This window comes from Bos javanicus, chromosome 19 (assembly GCF_032452875.1).
Source record: "Bos javanicus breed banteng chromosome 19, ARS-OSU_banteng_1.0, whole genome shotgun sequence".
In the NCBI taxonomy this organism is placed as follows: Eukaryota; Metazoa; Chordata; class Mammalia; order Artiodactyla; family Bovidae; genus Bos; species Bos javanicus.
In genome coordinates, this window is record NC_083886.1 from 51845076 (window position 1) to 51859861 (window position 14786).

Here is a 14786-nt window from a genome sequence, read left to right on the forward strand (position 1 = left end):
GGGCAGGGAGCACCGACAGGGCCACGCCCATGGCACACTGGACTGCTGGCAGAGGTCGCGGCCTGACTCTTGCTGGAAGTGACAAAACTGAGCTTTCTGCCAGTGGTGGGAGCAGGGAGCCATCGATGGCAAACAACTCTCAGTGACAGTGCTGACAGGAGCCCAGTCCCTTCTGCCCCCTCACTTGCCACCCCCCACCCAGCCTGCAGTGACCCTGCCTGCCTGAGGCACCCGTGAGACAAGGGGCATGACCCCACAGCCTCTCTCTTCCTACATGGGGAGATGGGCACACTCAGCATGAACTGGGAGGGCAGGTGGTCTGAAACCAGAACCCTTTGGAAGAATAGGTGGCTTTCAGCCATGATGGGGAGATGGACATTTTGATATATCTGGTTTCAGCCGCTAGCTGCCCCCATAGACTTTATGAAGAAAAACAATTTACTACATTCCATAGAAAGGAATGTGTTAAACCCAGTTGGTCTGCGTGGGCATGAGATGTGGCTGGGAACCCCAAACACTGGAGGAGGGTCAGCCAGATGCAAAGGCATGTTCAAGGGTCACTCTGTGGCTTCCCTGGAGGCTCAGATGGGAAAAAATCCATCTGACAGAGAACTTCCCTCCCACTTATAGGTATTTGTGTCCCTTTCTCCTGATGCTGCAGTGGGCCCCATGTCTCAGTCTCTGGGCCACTCACCATTGTTCCTCTCCAGGCCCAAGGCCTCATTCATTGTTAATGGCTACCGGGGCTGTTGTGGAGAGGTCAGTCCTTCCCAGCCTGTGGTGTTGTAGGGAGGCCAGGACAGTGGTGACCACGTGGGCCTCAGTCTGTAGTTGTGGGACCCTGGGTTGAGGGGCTGGAAGCGTAGCAGCTGTCCCAGGGCCGAGGCTCCCACAGCAGCCAGGTTCTCCCCATGCGTTCTGGGCCCACTGGGGCTGGCATCCCCTCCTTGTTTGGAGGACTGTGGCCTGGAGGCTGAGTCGCCTCCTCTGCCTTCCTCTTGGCCCACGGCGAATAAAAGACGATGGTAAATCTCCTCTTAAGCAGGACTGAGTCTGGGGTGTCCATGGGTCTTTGGATCTTAATGTGGTTACATCAGTCAGGCATCTGCAGGGCACAGCCCGGAGTGTTCTTCAGGCTGAGCACCCACTGACCCTGAATTGGGTGTGTCCTCCTTGTAGAGCCCAGAGCTGACCCCACAGCAATGTGGTATGAGGCAGGGCTGGAAAGTTCCACTGTGGGGTAGAGGCCTGGGGTGGTCTCAGCTCTGATGGTCGAGAGACCCGCAGCAAACTCTCGGGGAAGCTTCAGGGTGTGGGGCTGAGGTGGGTCTTTGACCTGGGATCTGTGCTGCCCTTCAAGGATCTGGGCCCATCGCACCTGCTGTATAGGAATAACCATCCACTCTCGGTGTCTAGGAGTTGTGTGTAGGGGGTTTGAGCTGGAACACAGGGTGGACACCATCTCCTGGAAACATTTTATCCAGTGGGCCGAGGTGGTTATACTACGTGGTTCTGACAATCAGGTCTCAGACGCTCCCAAGGCCTGGGGCATCGCGTATGATGTAAAACTTGGTGAAGATGTGCAACCGCAGTGATCCGGACCCCTGTCTCTCTCCAGTCTGCTTGCGTGTCAGGCGGCCTCAGTGTGCCCAGAGCATCTCTGAGGCCTGGTTAAGAGCTAATTGACCTGATGACACATTTAGTTGATATGATAGGTCTACTGATAGGTGTGCCAGTGTCTCTAAGATCGATGAAGGTTTTGCTATCTATCTGGAGAGGAATCGTGAGCTGAGGTTGAAAACGTATGTGCTTAGTCACTTCAGTCGTGTCTGACTCTTTGTGACCCCATGGACCATAGCCCACCAGGTTTCTGTCCTGGGGATTCTCCAGGCAAGAATACTGGAGCGGGTTGCCATGCTCTCCTCTAGGGGATTTTCCTGACCCAGGGATCGAACTCACGTCTCCTACCGCTTCTGCGTTGCAGGAGGGTTCTTTACTGCTGAGGGACCGGGGAAGCCCAAGCGTGAACGGTACTCCCCCTAATTCATCCACCTGGACCTGTGAATGGAATCTTATTTGGAGTCAGGGTCTTTGCAGATGTAGTCAAGACCAAACCATCCTGTCTGGCCTTAATCCCGATATGACTGATGTCCTTATAGGAGAGATCATTTTGGATACTGGGAGAAGGCCATGCCTTGACGGGGCAGAGAGTGTAGAGACGTAGCCACAAGCCCAGGAAGCACGCATCGCCGGCACCACCAGGAGCTGGAAGAAGCCTGGGGCAGGCTTTCCCTTGGAGCCTCCAGGAAGCACCAACCCTACGTTGGTTTTGAACTTCTGGCCTCCAGAATTGTGGAAAAATTAATTGCTGTTGTTTTAAACCACTACATTTGCAATTCATTCTGGCCTCCAGATACAGATTTCTTCCCTACCCGCCCCCTGCTCTGGGCGGGCTCTCTGGCTTCATGACAGGAAGCTGTGAGATGTGTGGTTCAAGGGGTGGACGAAAGGGACCCGTGTCCTTCGGTGCCTGGCAGCGTCAGCTGAGGTGTATAAGATGTGAGATTGTTGGCAGAGGCCGTGGTACTCGTCCATGCTGGTCAACACACATTTCACTTCCGGGAGTGCTCTCCACGATGCAGTCAGACACAATTATAGCTGCACCAACTCCACCCCCACCCCCACCCCCTGCTGCCCATCTTTCTTTCTGTGTGAGACTTTGAAAACTAGAATTTCCTGAAATTCCTGTGTTTGTAGGGAGCCAAGGCACTTGTTTCACACCCCAGCAGGCCAAGCACATCCTGGTCCATCATAAACGTCTTGTTCCAGCCAGGCTTGTGCTTTCATAAGAATGATATTTCTCTGTGCTCTTTTATGGTCATCTGAAGAGGCCACCAAAGAAGAGACAGTGAAATTATGCAGCCAAAAAAAAAAAAAAAGAATGGTCTGTGTTATCAGTTAATTTTAAATATTGTTACTTCCTGGATATTTTGGATGCTTTATAAAATGTGTGATTTCTTTTCTCATTCCAAATAAGCATTTGCTTCTGTCCCAGGACTTGTACTGGTGATTTTGTGTTAATTTCCTTAGAGAGCCCCTCTTGGTGTGCATGAGCTCCAGGTTGGAGCGAGCCTTCCTGCCACACTCTAGGGCAAGCCTGGGGAGGAGCTGGGGGCCGGCCACATGGCCTTCAGGTCGAGTCCCCGTCAGAGACCCCTCCAGATCATCCAGGATAACTCACAAGCTGCCCCTGCCCCGCTCAGAAGCTCAGGGCTGACTTTCTCACAGGAGTGTCTAGTTAAGATAACACTGGTAGCCCCGTGATCCTGCCCCTCTGCCCCACTTGCACACCATGGAGAGGAGAAAGGAGGGCAAGAATGGGCAGGGGCAGGACCAGGAGAAAGACAAGGGGGTCCCCAGGTGGGGATGGGGGTCGGCTTCCAGATGCCCCGGGCTTCTGGTTCACTTTCTGCTGGGACCTGATTTATGTCCAGAAACTTGGAGTATCAACTCAGTCACCACTGCCCCCTGGGGGCTGGGCGTCGTCGTAGGGAAAGGCCCGGGGCATGTGCCCAGGTTGTGGCTGCCTGAGTGGCTCACGATTCTCTTTCCTGTGGGTGCAGGGCTGGAGACCACCCAGCTGGGCTACCATCCAGTATGTTGGTGCACCAGGGTACTGGTGAGCAGCCCTCAGGGCAGAGGGACATCCATGCCTGGACCCTGACCCCAAGGGCTCAGAGGTGCTTGAAGAGGAGACAGACTGTGGCAACCAGGAAGAGGAAGATGTTTCTGTCCTGGCAGCCTTGGGCTAGAGGGCCAAGCTTCCAGCGTTGGCCCAAAGCCACATGTGTGTGTGCCGGGTGTGTGCGTGTCGTTCACGCGTGGACCAAGTGTGGCCAGACAGCCCTAAGAGATTTCCTCCCTAGAGACCCCCTTCTCTGACTGAACGCTCCTGTGCTGATGGTTCGGGGTCCTGGGTGGGATTTGGAGCGGATTAGGTTTGCTGGGTGAGCGCCCCTGGCTGGGGCTGTCCACCTACCTACAGACACTTATTGCGTGAGGGGGTATGTATTTCAGGGGCAGAATCTTGCCAAAGGTACAGAGAATCCTAGCAAAACTGTTGGCAGGAACCAATAAAAGCATCAGGCTTGTCAAACACACCCCATCCTGCCTTTGTTCATCACCAGCACTCCCTGGGCGCCCACGTGTGCCAGGGCCAGTGCCAAGGGCAGAGAGTGAGACGAACGAGAGGCCCGTGGCCTGGAGACAACTCCAGGGAAGCACGAGCAGACCTGCGGCAGGACACACAGCACCTGCTGGGAGAGGGGTGCCGAACCTCAGGGGCCACAGGAGTAAAGGACAGGAGGTGAGAGAGGGTCAGGTGGCATATCTGGGAACAGGGTTCCAAGCAGAGGCATCAGCACATGCATGGTCCCCAGGGCCAGAGAATGCCTGGGGTTTCTGAGTGCCTGCAGGAGGGCCAGTGCGGCTGAGGATGAGCAAGGGGGGCCTGGGGCGAAGGGTCTTTAGGGCACTGCAAGCACTCAGAGCTAAACTTCCTTTAGAGAAATCCTTGAACGTACAGATAAGCAACAAGTCGAAAATTAAAATTAGTCAAAGACCCAGACACAGGATTTCTTTCTAGGTTTCCTGCCTTGGGTGTGCAGGGGCTGAATGACTTAATGTGAGCCCGTCCCACCATAATAGCAATATTAAAATGACCTTTGAATGACTTTCAAAGCATCAACACCTTTGGTCTCTTTTAGGCAAAATGGAACAGATTTCCACGGCCCCCAAAGCATGGCAGTCCCACGTGCCGTGCCCACTGTGTCTGAGGGGCCTGGCCCAGGGGGTGGAACAAACCCAGCATTTCTGGCACGAACCTTTCTTTAACCTGGGAGATGCAAATGCAGTCAGTTCTAGACCTGGACTCTGGGTGCCAGCGAAGCTGTTCTGGGATCGTTACCCTCCTGTGAGGACAGTCGCCAGGCACCGTGCATTGATCCAACCTGAGATTCTTCAAGGTGAGTGAGGACTCCCAGATATCTGGCCTTCTGCATGTATTTGGATTCCTTTTTTTTTTTTAATATATATTTTTTAATATATTTATTTGGCTGTGTCGGGTCTCATGGGCTCTCTAGTTGTGGCATGTAGGCTTAGCTGCCCCACAGCACTTGGAATCTTAATTCCCTCCCTAGGGATGGAATCCGCTTCCCCTGCATAGCAAGGCAAATTATTAACCACTCGACCACCAGGGAAGTCCTCGTTGGGCTTTTCAGCTTGTAAGACCCACAGAGTTTCTTTCATTTTTTATTTTCTTCACTTAAGGATGTACTTCTCAGCTCATTCGATGCTTCGCTTCTAGGTTTACTGTAGTCATCTTGAGGATTAGCAATGTGGACATTTTGCAAACCATGGAAGGTAGCACTCCTAGAAAAACCTTCTTTTTATCACATTATATGTACCTTTTACGAAATATTCAATGAATCACCAACCAGCTCTATCTTTAAAGGAACTTCTCTACGCTGAAAAGAAAAGGCCACAACGAGAAACAGGAAAAGGATGAAATAAGAGGGCTCACCAGTAAAGGCAAACATGCAGTAGAAGTAGGACACCATCCACGCACACAAACAAGAGGTCAAAACCAGTAATCACGAGAGGAGGAGTGGACGCACGCAGGATATTTGAAATGCACTGGAAAGGAAGAGATCAGCAACTTAAAACAATCATGCATGTATATGTAGACTGCTGTATCAAAATCTCATGGTCACAACAAACCAAAGTCTATTATCATAGATGTACACACACAAAAGAAAAAGGAATTCAAGTGCGTCACGAAATTCATCATATCATAAGAGAACAACAGAGGTTGCACAGCTTTGCTTGTAAAGACATCTGGCATATATGGTTTGGGATGCGGTTTGGGAACAGGAAGGGGCTGCACGTTGGGGTAGGTGACAGAGAGGGGTGCCCCAGGGCTGGGGAAGACCAGGGAGGTTGGACAGAGATTCCACCAGCAGCCGCCTGTCTGGCCTCCCATCCAGAGGGGCTGCTCTACCCTGTGGGGGTGGTGGAGGAGGCCTCATGCATCATCTCAGGCCACTGATATCCTCATTTTGGTTCCACAGGTGCTTCCTGGAAGGTCCCTCAAACTGGTTCTTATTCATGTTCTAAAGACAAGAGAGTGTCCATGATCAGCTGAGGACCCCAGACTGGGGCATCTCCCAGGTGACCGAAGCGTGGCACTCCTGCCCTGGGGAGGAGCCCAGGCCTGAGTTGGGTGGAGGAGAGGAGGGTCCCGTTAGGTCAAGTGCTATGGAACATGAGATTTTTGCTCTTTGGGCCTCAGAACATGCTAAGGAGCCCTCCCTGGCATGTCCATCAGGAAGACGCCAGGAAGTGGCCAAGCTTCCTAGTCCTCAGCTGCTCTTCCGCGCACGTCCCCTCTGCAGAGTCCAGTGGGCACGGTGCACTCAGCTCCCCACCCCAGGTTCAGAGCCTCCTTACTTGGGGAAGTGGGGAGAGTGGGAGGGGTGAGAGCCACGCAAGACACCTTTGCCTACAAGTCGTCCTGTGGGAACATCCCCCACCCACACATCTAGGTCTCCTGGAAGAAGCAGGAAGCCCCCATGCCATCCCCTAGGGGGTCCTAGGGGTGGTGTGGACTCCATGGCCTGTCTGCGGTGGGGCATCTGCGTTCTGGGACTAGGACTGAATTTGCTGCCTGGGGTCCTCTTGGGCAGGGGTTCTGGCTCTCTGGGACCTCAAATGCTCCCCACTCTCTCACTGGTCTCGGTGAGTATGAGACCATGGGGCAGAGTGTCTATGCCGGGTCTGGGATGACCCTAACCCTCCCCAGCCCACAGACGGGGCTCAGCGGCCAATACCTTCTGGAGCTTGAAGTTCAGGGAGCCACACCTTCGGCACTAGGCCAGTGTGCAGATCAGCAGGCTGAGGAGGACGACGAGGCAAGGATGGGGAAGATTACCAGCATCTCGCTCAGTGTGTTCAGGATTATGATCGGAACGGGGTGTGCTCATCTGCCGACCTACGGTAAATGGGCGGGTGGGCCCTCCCTCCTTTGTTCACCTGTGCAGGAGCCCCCACCACCTTGGGGGCACCCTGGAGGGGGACATCGCCTGTGGTTGGGAAGCCCATGATTGGGAGAATGGCAGGGGGATGGGTGCATGGGATGGGCAGGGCTCCAGGCACAGAGGGTGAGGGTGTCTGCGGAGGGAAGACCCGAGGGGGCTTTCTGCGGGCTCCCCTCCTGTAGCCCAGGATGAAGATAGGAACACCTACCTGTCGGAGGTGCTAGAGGCAGGTAATGCGGGTCTGCCGAAGAGACACAGGGCAGGTTGGCGGGGGCCTGCCCAGGGCCTGCCCTGACACATCCCCTCCGCCCCAGGTGTCAGATGAGCCCTGGATACAGGAGATCATGAAGGCCTCACTGGGTTCCCCGCACAGAGCCCGGCTAGGCTGAGGGGTGCCTTCTCAGCCCCTCCCACTGTTCCTTGTTCGGGGCAAAGCTGGATCCCTGCTTCCTGTCCCCAGCGCTCAGAGTGACTCTGACTGCGTATGAGCAGGCGAGGGCGGGGACGGAGCAACGGTGACTTGGGGAGTTTGCAGCACAGCAAGGGGTGGGGGTGGGGGGATAGGCGGTGTTTAGGGAGGGAGGTGCCAGCTCCCTGACCACAGGGGACAGTGAGCAGGCACACGTGCCAGGGCTGCCCTGAGAAGCTCAGAGAGGGCACAGCCTCGGCATGGGTGGGGCAGGGTGGAAGTCCTCTTCAGGCCTCATCCCCGTGGCTCTGGCCACCTCAGGTGGGCAGGAGTCACTCCTCCCTAGTTGCTCCGCACTCTTGCCCACCAAAAAGAGAAGCTCTTGGGGTCAATACTTCCCCCTACCCGCCCTGCTCACCTACGACGGTCAGTGTGGTGATTTCGGTATTTATCTGGCGTCCCTTCAGACTCCACTTGTACTGCCCTGCCTGGGTGTCCTGGGCTTTAACAGTTACTAGGTACGCCTCGCCATCCCAAATCCAGAGCTCCCATCCATCCTTGCAGAAGTCTCCTGGGGGCTTTACATTGCAGATGAGCTTCCAGGGTGCCGTGGGGTTCACTTTCAGGGAGATGTTGATGTGGGAGAAGGCATTGGAGATGCTGCAGCTCATCGTGGCTGGCTTGCCCCTCGACACAGAAACCACACCCTTGGTGCAGTTGGGGTTGTCCCAGGCTGTGTGTGGGGAAAGTCACACGTGTGGGTCATGGCTGGACCTCAGGACATCCAGTGACTGCCCTTCCTGGGGTCACTGGCACTACCTGGAGCCTGGGCTCCTCCTGGCCTGATCTAGGTCTCTCCTCCCACACCCATCTTGCCCCTGCTGCATTCGCCTCCCCTTCCCCCCTCCCCCCTCCCCCACCCCGACCCCACAGGCAGAGTTGGGACCATGCAACTTACTTCCACTCTGAGCACTCCTCAAGGTGGCCAACAACAAGAGGACCCAGAACATCCTGGGAGCGAGGAGAGTGTATGCTGAGGTCAGCATGGCCAGCAGGACGTGGATGAGTTTTAAGGGGTCCCTTGTTCTCCTTACTGGTTTTTGGGACACTCCCTGGAGGACAGAAAGCTGATGAGTCAGAGTTCCCTTAGGCTCCTTTGGAAGCCAGTGAGAGGGGCTGCAGCCTGTCCAGGGTGGGTGAGGGTCCCCAAGCTCCTCCCTGACCCAACTGTGTCATGACCCTTCTCGACACCTTTATAATGTCTGCAGTGGGACCACTGTCAGACAGATGAGAAACAAATGAGACAGGAAAAAAGTCCCTGGCACACAAGTCCATTTATATTGCTGGGGTTATCTTGAATTTTATATAAAACATGCAAAACTGCTTAAGCCATGTGTCCTGTAGAGATGGTCATGACACACAGAATCTCCTGTGGCCACTTGAACCTGACACCAGCCTAGGACCACCTTGGATGCTCCCTACCCCTCTTGCACTCTTGCATTCTGAGGATTGGCATTTGGGGATATTTGGTTCACTCTCCAGATTTGCTTTTATCAACAACAAGAGTCTTCCTGTGGAACTCCTTAGTTACTGCCCGGAAAGCTGAACTTTCACTTCCTTTGAAACAAATGCTCATCTCGGGTTTTGGCATCCAGTAAAACTGAGGTTTGGGCTTCCCAGATGGCACAATGGTGAAGAATCTGCCTGCCGATGCAGGAGACACAAGAGATGAGGGTTCAATCCTGGGTCAGGGAGATCCTCTGGAGTAGGAAATGGCAACCAACTCCAGTAGCCTTTCCTGGCAAATTCCATGGACAGACTCAGACATGACTGAGCGACTAACACTTTCACTTTTCATAATGACAGGTAGCTACCATTAGGTACTACACAGAGGATGAGATGGTTAGATAGTATCACCAACTCAATGGACATGAATTTGAGCAAAGTCAGGATACAGTGGAGGACAGAGGAGCCTGGCGGTTTACAATCCATGGAGTTACAAAGAATGGGATATGACTTAGTGACTGAACAACAACAAAAAGTAGCTTCACTGCCCGAAAAATCCTCTGTGTTCCATCCATTCATCCATCCTTCCCCCAACTCCTGATAACCATTGATCTTTTTACCATGTCAAGAGTTTTGCCTTTTCCAGAATGCCATGGACTTGGTACCCTTTGGTTTTGAATTCAGTGTCTGATTTTCCTTTTCCACTTTGCTGGGTACTGGGCAGAAGGGCCAGGAGCAAAGGAAAGTGTGGATGTAATCGCTTCCAGGAGCTGAGGGCCATTGGTGACCAGCCCCAGTCCTGACTCCAGGAGACTCTGGGTCAAACAAGGAGAATGACATGGCGAGGGACAGTCTCAGCCCCCAGACCCCTGTGACTGGTGCTCCTGTCTCTGGCTTCCCTTGATTTTCTAAACTTGCTTCTATTCCTAATTTACCGTCAGAAGGACAGCCTTCTTTTCTCACATAAGTACAACATTTGTAGTTGAGGAAGAAAGACGTCACCTGAGAGACACGTGTTCTGTGCACACACATGTATGTGATTTTACATACGTGGAATCAGGTTAGACAGCCCACTACTGTCTCTCTCTTCTCGCCCTCTGTACTGTATGTACAAGGGTGAATGCTGCTTTTTAGTCACTAAGCCATGTCTGACTTTTTGCAACCCCGTGTACTGGAGCCCACCAGGCTCTGCTGTCCATGGGATTTCCCTTGCAAGAATATTGGAGTGGGTTGCCATTTCCTTCTCTAGGGGATTTTCCCGACTCAGGGATTAAACTCACCTCTCCTGCGTTGGCAGGCAGTTTCTTTACCACTGATCCATCAGGGAAGGGTGAAAGGTGGCCCCAAAACACATGTCCACCCAGAATCTGTGAAGGTGACCTTACTTGGAAATAGAGCCTTTGCAGCCATAAATAAAGAGGAAGTTGTATTAGAGAAGTGTGGGCCCCAATGTAATGTGTCTGGCTTTCCTGTAAGAAGAGAGAAATTTGTCAGAAACAGACAAGGGAGAGGCCTGGAGCTGACAGAGGCACAGACTGAAGGGATGTGGCCACAAGCCAAGGGATGTCAGAGCCACCAGAAGCTGGAAGAGACAAGGAAGGATATTTCCCTGCAGCCGTGGTGACACTCACAGACTTTCTACCACCACTTGGAGTCCTCCTGAAGGAGTATGGCCTGTGCACAGGTGACCCCTGGCCATCTTCTGTCATGTTATCCAAGGCTGCTGAAAGTGCGGGCTCCCAGACGGGCACCAGTGGGGACTCCCTGCCACTCTTCCCACTGCCCCCAAACATCCAGTCTTTCCTTAGCCTTCCCCAGGCCATGGCAGGCCTCTGCCCTCACACACACGAACCTCTCAGTCCAACTTCATGAGCTCCCTGAGATTCTCACCAGGAAGGGCTCTGGAGGGTTCCAGAATCCGGACACGGATGCCAGGGTCCCTTCCCACCAGTCTCTGCCCCCAAAGTCCAACTACCTTGGGCCTGGCTCCTCATTGTCAGATGATACAGCCTAGGCGCTGGGAAGAACTCCAGGTTGGGGTAGATCCTTGAAACCATAGACCAGTCTCAACTAAACCAAATCTGTACATCGGAGACACAGACTTTTCCACCTTATAGAATGCGGAAGGGGTGTCTGCAAAGAGCTGGACCGGGAATGGAGGAGCTGGACTGGGAAGGAGCGTCCTGTCTGAGGATGGGAGCTGGACTGGGATGGAGGGGCTGGTCTGAGCATGGATGAACTGGAATGGGGATAGGGGGAGGTGGTCTGGGCTGGAGGAGCTGGACTGGGGGTGGGAGGAACTCCCCTTGTCCTCAGGCACCTTTGCCGCCCTTATCAGTCTGGGGTTCCACTGCTGTCTTATTTTTAAATATAGGTATATTTTATGCAATATTTGCCACATATTTACATTTCAAAGTGATTCGTTATCTGAAATTCAGATGGGTTTTTAAGTCTGGCATTTCCACTCCTCTGCCTGAGTCCCTCCTCTTGTCTCTGATGCTGCAAAGGACAGGAAAATGGGAGAGAGAGAGGCCAGGGCACAACAGGGGAAGAGCGGGGTGAGAAGGCAGAGGGTGGGGGTTGCTACAGGAAGACTGCATGATGGGGCAAGAGCTGGAGGGGCCCTGAGGTTTCTGGAGTTGGGAAAAGTGAGGCAACAATTCATCATTCTCTCAGATCACTGTCACAGCTGCTGGTATCTCCATGTGTTAAGCTGGGGCACACAGCTGGGATTTGTGCTGTCAATGGGGACATGCTCACATTTGGGAGTCAGTGGAACACCTTGGAAAGTGCATGCCGTTGCCAGCACTTTGTCCTGCCACAGGACCTTGGGGAAACTGAGGCAGCAGGTATGTGGCTGGAGGCTTATCAGCTGACCAGGGGCACAGGGTTTTTCGGTCAGCAGGGATCTCCATTCCTGCAGCGCCTAGGAGAAGTTGGACCAGGTTTTCCACGCAAAGGCTCAGTGGTAACGTGTATGTACCTGGATATTTACATGGGATGGTGAGCACCCTGCTGTCCAGGCAGGCCTTTCACCAACAGTGTGGAGGGAGACGACCAACCACCTTCAGGAGACACTGAAATGGAGCCCCAACCCTGGCTCAGAGGGAAGGGATGCCCCAGTCCAGGGAGCCTTTGCTGTGTCCTGTCCCTGCTGCTATGGCCAGAAGGGAGGGTCACTGGTTGCTTCTGCTCCTGCTGCTAAGTTGTTTTAGTCGTGTCCGACTCTGTGCGACCCCATAGACGGCAGCCCACCAGGCTCCCCCATCCCTGGGATTTTCCAGGCAAGAACACTGGAGTAGGATGCCATTTCCTTCTCCAATGCATGAAAGTGAAAATGAAAGTGAGTCGCTCAGTCATCTCAGACTCTGTGCGACCCCATGGACTGCAGCCCACCAGCCTCCTCCATCCATGGGATTTTCCAGGCAATATTAGTGGGCTGGGTTGCCATTGCCTTCTCTGGAGGGATTCCTACTGGGCAGTAATAAGTTCCTCCAGGCCTGGGGGCTGAGTCTGTAAACCATTGCTGCTCTCATGGGCCATCAGTACCTGCCAGCCCATCAGCTGGGCTACTTCTCACTCTCTTTCACAAGGCACTTCCTCTGAGAATCCTCCCCTCCTTGCACCTGCTGGTTGCACCCTCCGGGGATGGGTGGGGGCCTGTACCTCCCCACCACCTTCACTATTAGTCCCAGGGGATGAGGGCCTCCCAGGGGCTCTGGCTCCCCAGGCACTGGGAGTGGAAATCGGCTTTCAAATTGCAGATCATTCACCAGTAGTGGGTGGTGAATTGAATTTAGATTGCTGGTGCAGCTTAACCAAAAATGAAAGGAGAGCATAGAACGAGTCAGTGGAGTGCCCCTCTCCAGGTTTCCTCTGTTTTAATGAGTGTTTGTGAGTGAATGGGCTGAGTGTGCATGTGTGCCCCTTGTCAGTGCACACAAGTGTGTATGTGCATGAAAGTGAGTGTGTGTGCACAAGTATGAGAGTCGCAGTGTTGGCCTGGACCTGAAAGTGTTTCACGCCAGATGTGGTCAGGGACAGCAGGTGTCCCGGTGTTCCCAGGTTTGGTCCGGGACGCAGGTTTTGTGTGGATGGGTGGAGATGCTGGAGCTCAAGACGCCAACTTTCTGCCCCTCCCAACAACGGCAGAGTCAAGCCTGGAGCTGCCCCTCAGAGATGCAGCTCCCCACCAGGTCAGGAAGCCTTTGTCTTTTCCCCTCCTTCAGCGGAGAGGCAGAGCGCAGAGCCTGGGAGCTCAGCGGTCCATCTCCATCAACCCAGCCCCTATTTGAGTGCGATCCTACACCAGGAGCCCCAGCCACCACCCCTCCATCTCTCACCTGCGACCTGGTAACCGGCTCCTCCACGCCGGCAGCTGCAGCCTGTCTGTGTGCAGGTCTGAGCGGCTGCATTCAAACCGAATGATGATTCCAGGGCGGAGCCAGGAAAGGAGGAGGCAGGAAGGATTCAGAATCCATGCACCTCAGGTCTGATACCCAGGTCCTGTATTCAAAAAGGAAAACATCAAGTTATGGGAAGTCACTCGAGTTTCCCATAAAGCAGAGACATTACTTTGTCAAGAAAGTTCTGACCAGTCAACGCTATGGTTTTTCCAGTAGTCATGTATGGATGTGAGAGTTGGACTATAAAGAAAGCTGAGTGCAGAAGAATTGATACTTTTGAACTGTGGTGTTGGAGAAGACTCTTGAAAGTTCCTTGGACGTCAAGGAGATCCAACCAGTCCATCCTAAAAGAGATCAGTCCTGGGTGTTCATTGGAGGGACTGATGTTGAAGCTGAAACTCCAATACTTTGGCCAACTGATGTGGAGAGCTGACTCATCTGAAAAGACCCTGATACTGGGAAAGATTGAAGGCAGGAGGAAAAGGGGACGACAGAGGATGAGATGCTTGGATGGCATCACCGACACAGTGGACATGGGTTTGGGTGGACTCCGGGACTTGGTTATGGACAGGGAGGCCTGGCAAATGCGGTTCATGGGGTGGCAAAGAGTCAGACACAACTGAGCGACTGAACTGAACTGAACTGAACTTGAATTTCAGGAACAGCCCTGAGTTCAGGGGAAAAGATGAGTTTCTTGACAGTGCATTCCTTATTATATTTTTATTAGGCTCAGGGCATTAGATGGTCATTCTAAAGAAAACGGTAGGTGGCAGTTTTCCAGGAGACCAAGTTCCTGAGTTCTCCCCTTTCAAGCTCCGTCTGAACAGATCCTCCTTTGGGGAGCTGGTTGTGTTCACCCCGCTGCGTGGATCTGGGGACCTGCCTGTCCCCTGCAGTGTGCATCACCCCCACACACAGACACTGGGCCGAGCCCTGCCCATTGAGAAACCTCAGAGCCTGATTCCATCTTTCAGAAATGCAAGTTGGGTCCACCTAGATAGAAATCATGCTGGGGACACAGGCAGGGATAAGGAGCGAGAGTGAGTAGGAGCAAGTGGTAAAGAGTTTGAACTATAAATTGTCCTTCATTAGGCCTTGAGCAGAAGGAGCCCCTCTTCCCGGCTCCCTCCCCACGGAGAGTCCTAGCAGGGGAAATAGAGACACTCTGTGGCCAAAACAGGTGTCCCTGGGGCATACCTGAGTGCCCTCATTCCCAGAGGGTGGAGTCCAATAGGTGCTGACCTCAGAGAAGTGCTGGAAGCCAACAGTTTCCTTGCAGGGATGTGTACGTCTCTCATGTAGAAAAGGTTTCGGTGCTTATAAAAATCACTAAGATAGAAGTCTCTCTTTGAAACTCTGAAAGTGGGGAAT

At 53.4% G+C, this 14786-nt stretch overlaps 1 protein-coding gene across 1 annotated transcript; it reads right to left on the reverse strand.

Moving 5' to 3' along the window:
* Positions 1 to 5323: 5323 nt before the first annotated feature.
* On the reverse strand, positions 5324 to 13507 carry LOC133232709 (secreted and transmembrane protein 1A-like). The gene is made up of 6 exons (XM_061392467.1): positions 13353 to 13507; positions 8462 to 8615; positions 7922 to 8236; positions 7303 to 7335; positions 6888 to 7048; positions 5324 to 6170 (listed from the first exon to the last, which is right to left on the reverse strand). The coding sequence occupies exons 1-5, from the start codon at positions 13422 to 13424 to the stop codon at positions 6927 to 6929; spliced, it is 696 nt and encodes a 231-aa protein (XP_061248451.1). The 5' UTR covers positions 13425 to 13507; the 3' UTR covers positions 5324 to 6170; positions 6888 to 6926.
* Positions 13508 to 14786: the final 1279 nt, after the last annotated feature.